This window comes from Lasioglossum baleicum, chromosome 11 (assembly GCF_051020765.1).
Source record: "Lasioglossum baleicum chromosome 11, iyLasBale1, whole genome shotgun sequence".
Taxonomy (NCBI): Eukaryota; Metazoa; Arthropoda; class Insecta; order Hymenoptera; family Halictidae; genus Lasioglossum; species Lasioglossum baleicum.
Window position 1 is genome coordinate 2186579 of NC_134939.1, and position 5353 is coordinate 2191931.

Below are 5353 nucleotides of genomic sequence, written 5' to 3' on the forward strand. Positions count from 1 at the left end.
TTGTTTACAATATCTCGAGTCTTATCGCAGTAATTTAGCACCGACGCATTCGACGCCACTCAGCAGCGGTTGTTAGGTGTCTGCCGACAACGAGCGGTTGTAAGCTAATGATTTACCTTTAACCAACTCAGAATAATATCATATAGCACCTTTTCGGATTTGTATCAGCGCCTGCTATTATTTTCTGAAGAAAAATATATAATATTCTATTTAAGAAAAGTAGATTGATCTTCAGATCTCCTCCACTATTCCACCCACAAGATAACAATTAATACTGCGTAATGCAGCCCGTCATACCAAACAACTTTTATACAAACACTTTTTTGATCACGACAACGCTTTCCGAGATATCCTGCTGTACTCACTTAAACAGGACACTACATTAGACTGCGGATCTTTATGCAAAATAAAAAATGTTTGCATTGATTACAAGACACAGGAGCCAAATAACAAATTCATTTTTCTTTTTATTATCTTATTAAGGTGAAAATAACACACTGGTGGCTGGTGGCCTTATATCTTTTTAATACCTCCACTCCACTGTTTTAAATTGTACGTACCCATTTTTCATAAATGCATAAAATCCGCAGTCTACACGCACTACATACATATACTTACATACATAAATAACACAAATAACATAAAGTGAAAACACATTTCGATTAATGTACGTATAACTACATGCAGAGACATACAACGTTCTTATGATTATTATTTTTGAACACCTTTTAACATAAACACATACTTACGGTGACCATATTTTTTTTAGGAAAATAAAGGACATATCGAAGAAAATAAAAAAAAATACCTTATAAAATTTATAAGTTTATAACATTTATTATGAAAATAGAGCATACAACAATGCATACATTAAAATTTTAAACAATTTTGATTATTACACGAACACACACATTGTAAAAATTTAAATAACATTAATTTGATACTTTTCAGTAGAATTAATTTTTTTTAATAGCGCCGGTTCACGCTTCAAAAAGTCATAAAATTCCATACAGCTCATTTTAAAGTTGTATTTGACGGAAATACACGCTTCTAATATGCTCACTTTTATCTGGGTTTTTCATTCGTCCACATATTATGTATTCACCAATGAAAATATTCGTTCGACGGGGGCATTAGATCCAGGGAGACATAAAGGAAATTCTAGGATTTTACAAATGTAAAACGTAGAATTGTCGTGCACGACAACGTTACAAAATAAAGGACAAAACGCCTATTTTAGAAAATAAATAAAATGAAAAGACGGAGCAGTGAAATAAAGGACTGTCCTCTTAAATAAAGGACGTATGGTCACCGCGTACACATACTCTATATTAATCTTACAAATGGTAAAAGTACTTATTCAGTTACACATTATACAGTTGTTGCACAAGCATATCCAGGTTAAGAAAGTATTAACTAACCTCCGATATTGTCTTCTTCACTGAGGTTCTATATTATTGTTGTAGAGTTAGGCAAGGTTTAAACAATTGTTCAGCATTCACCATCGCGCAATTTGTAATAATCTGTGATCCAATGAAATGTTTAATTATAATAACAGCAATTATTTCTTATTATATCAATACTTACTATTTCTATATGCAATTACAATGTTTTTCTGCAAACCGTTCTCAGTAACAGTCGAAAGTCGCAGTATCAAACAGCGATTGTAACACAACATGTGACAAACGCTTGGGAAGGTTCGATCATTGAATTCACGATCCCGGGCACAAATCGTTCGATTACCATCACCATCCCTATCTTCTTTGTATAATGCTGGTATTTTCGCGATTTTATCTGTTTCTTCTACATCGTTTTCTGCATCGCCATTACACTGTTCACAGTCGCAGGAAGCTTCGTTTTCACTGGACATGATGTTATGTCCCAAGCCAACTATAAGAACTGAATAAAGAACACTACATTTATATTTAAATCATCTCTAATACACATCTCTAAAACTGTCACTTTTGCTATTTACACCACGTAACAAAAATACAGCATATTCTATAAACTTAATGTCTCCATAAATTGTATGAATTAAGTATTAAAAATAGTTTAGTCTACGTATTTAATTCAAGTTTTAATTAGCTGTTACTTTTTTCATTATATTATTATTTCCAACTACGTTGCTCATACTTAAACAATAGGACATTTTGTTAACATAAACTTCATAGTAAAACTCTATAAACAAGAAAAATAGATTTTAATTCATGGTTTTAGAGATGTATTACGTGAATTAAATTGATCTACTTTTGCTGATTACAGAGATTTAGTATGTTAACAAAAAGTCCTATTGTTTAAGTATGAGCAACGTAGTTAGAAATTTATAATAAAATTATAAAATTATGAAATTATGAAATTATAAAATTATAAAATTATAAAATTATAAAATTATAAAATTATAAAATTATAAAATTATAAAATTATAAAATTATAAAATTATAAAATTATAAAATTATAAAATTATAAAATTATAAAATTATAAAATTATAAAATTATAAAATTATAAAATATATAATAAAAAAATAGCAGCTATTTAAAAAAATTGAATTAAATACGTAGAATAAACTATTCTTAATTTTCCTTGCTTAGTAATTCAGTTGAAATATAACATTTTCTAGGACTATTGCTGTTTTTTAATGTTCTAAGGTGTTCAGGTATTTACTGAATCGATATCATTATCAAGATAAAGTCGAATAAAAAGAACATGTGTGTGTAAGTGAAAAAAACAATTTGAAATATATTTCAAAATTTGTGTGGAGAGAAAATGGAGAGTGATCTGCTCAGAAAATTAGAGAACACATGTGTACATATGAAATTTTCATTGTAACCATAACATATTATCGCAGAACAATGGAATGTAAAGATTAAATTTTAAGAAATAAAAATAATTTTCACATGTAAAGAGGCATGGTTTAGGAATTGTAAAAACAATAAAATACAATCACAAAAATAATTATTTTTACTACTAGTACTACTAGTATAGTGTTACTTTTGAGAGATTGCTTCCTATGAACAAATAAAAATGACTGGAGTTTAAGAGAGATTGAAGATTCGAACAAATACTTATTTCTTAATATTTATCCACACATATTTGTGTGCGTGTATGTGTGTGAACACACGCGTATGAGAGAACAATATATATTTTTAAACAAAACTTTAGTATTCCTCTTTACATGAATCATCTGTATAATCGTTACTCGAAATATCAAAAAGTAATATAATTATTGTGCTGTTAAATTTCTCGGCTAATTTTTGTTTGATCTTCTAAAAATATACAAAATATGATGCACAAACATACAAAATATACACGATCTATGCAATAATCGCATTGTAGGTACAGATTAAACGAGAAAAAGCTGGAACTGAAGAAACGAAGGCACAAAATCGATTATTGGACGAACTAGCAGTCGCTACCGATTCAAACTGACGTTATTTGACGACTGTACGTTGAGATATTTCGTGTGGTACATGCAGTGCTGTGTTATTGTACATTGTAGTTTAAGCCTCAAGCTTGTTAATTTTTAACACACTACTGTGTAACAAATCAGATAATGTACAAATTAAAATTTAAATAGCGGTATTTTTATCTTGACTTGAACAGCTTATCGAAAAACTGTATTTATGCATATAAAAATATTTGACGAACTGATGCGCAGAAATTATATTTCAAATGAAAATAGTAAATATGTAAAACATTACTACCTTAAATTGCAATGTTTGTTATATATGTATGTAAATATTGTATATAAAGTTTATAATTACAGTACTAAGTAATTATAATTATAGTACAACACATTTTCGGTGAGGAAATTCATATACGGCATACGCGTACGTCACTGTTTCATTATGGATCAAAAATGTCGACATAGTAACCTTTGGCTATCATGCAGTAAAAGTAAAGCGTGTGCGTATCAATGTTAAAGTGACATAAATAGATACATGAAGTTTAGTAAGAAAACAGTAGTCGTATCTGAGTAAGTGATATTAACTTCAATGACCTAGTATGTATCGTGCAGAGTTGTGCTAATTCAATTACATTGTAATTCAATTACATTGTATTTCAATTAATAGTAATTCAATTACGTTGTAAATGAACACCAATATTTAATCTTCTTTATTTTTCATTATTATTTTATGGAACTTTCGCCAACATATTCGTGGCATTTTTCTAATGCAAAATGGTACCAAACACGATATAATTTCAACTGTATGTATTTAGTGGTGTAATCGACGATGAAAGTTTCAAACGCAACGAAGAAAAGCGTATTGGAAAGAGAGAGACGCGGTTGTCGAGGCAATGTGTGGTGTTCACACCAATATACCCGAGCCGAGAACAATTATTTCATCTCGAAATATTCACACTTATTTCGAGAACAGTATTTCATGGGCTGTGTTTCTTCTCAGAATTTCTCAGAAATTCTCAGAATTTGATGAAATTTTGAAAATAGGTTCCTTTTTGACTAAAATGACGATTGCCAGAAGGATTTTTGCCTCTCTTTCTATCTCTAATGTAGGCAGTGATCCGATTGAGGCCACAGTTTTTCGCGCATGCACGGAAATTTCAGCCTCAGTAACGTAACTTTTTCGATGAAATCGGGCAGTCAAGCACCCCGCATATATGAACTATTGAAATTTAACATAATTGAAACTTATTCTTTATTTTGAGGAATTGACGAATTACATTGTAATTTAATTGACTGAAGATCTGAATTATAAATTACAACATAATTGAATTACAATTTAATTCAATTACTTTGTAATTATAATTCTGGAGTAATTCAATTGTAATTCTGCACAACTCTGGTATCGTGTTGATTTTTATTGAACACATACTGTATTACTAACTAGTTGTACGAAAGAATATTTCACTTGATTTAATTGTTGATTTCGTTTATTGTGAGTTAAAATATTATATGTTTAGTATTGTTTGTATTATTTAATTGTAAATTCATGAGCAAATTTCACTGAAATATTAGATTTCCGAAGAGATTTATACGAATAATTCTTGTAACCATTTATTGTACTGAAAACTATATTACATTGAAATATTAAGTTGGGGAAAAAGAAATCCATTATTTTTACATTATCTCAAGCGAAGAAATGATGGATTTCTTTTTCCCCAACCTAATATTAAAAACAATATTGAAAGGGAATATTATATACAATGTAGTGCATGTATGGGCGTGATATTGATAACATACAGTGACTCGAATTAATATTCGGACGCTCTAAAGAAGACGATAACTTTTTTAATATTGTACTATACGATTTGAAATTTTCTGGAAAACAAGAGCAATTAGTTTACTACAGGATGGGGAAAGCAATTTTTTTTTAAATTGCAATTGATCGGAAT

General features: G+C 29.4%; 1 protein-coding gene across 1 annotated transcript; it reads right to left on the reverse strand.

Moving 5' to 3' along the window:
• Positions 1–739: 739 nt before the first annotated feature.
• On the reverse strand, positions 740–3455 carry LOC143213352 (uncharacterized). The gene is made up of 3 exons (XM_076433107.1): positions 3299–3455; positions 1588–1899; positions 740–1523 (listed from the first exon to the last, which is right to left on the reverse strand). The coding sequence occupies exons 1-3, from the start codon at positions 3327–3329 to the stop codon at positions 1492–1494; spliced, it is 375 nt and encodes a 124-aa protein (XP_076289222.1). The 5' UTR covers positions 3330–3455; the 3' UTR covers positions 740–1491.
• Between the last annotated feature and the right edge of the window lie 1898 nt (positions 3456–5353).

What these genes read in the sequence shown, in the direction of transcription:
- LOC143213352 (XM_076433107.1), bottom strand. Translation starts at nt 3,329, where the DNA reads ATGCGATTATTGCATAGATCGTGTATATTTT. An exon ending in GCATAGATCGTGTATATTTT is followed by an intron (nt 1,900 to 3,298) that starts GTATGTTTGTGC and finishes TTCTTTATTCAG; the next exon opens with TTCTTATAGTTGGCTTGGGA. An exon ending in TGTAATTGCATATAGAAATA is followed by an intron (nt 1,524 to 1,587) that starts GTAAGTATTGAT and finishes ATTGGATCACAG; the next exon opens with ATTATTACAAATTGCGCGAT.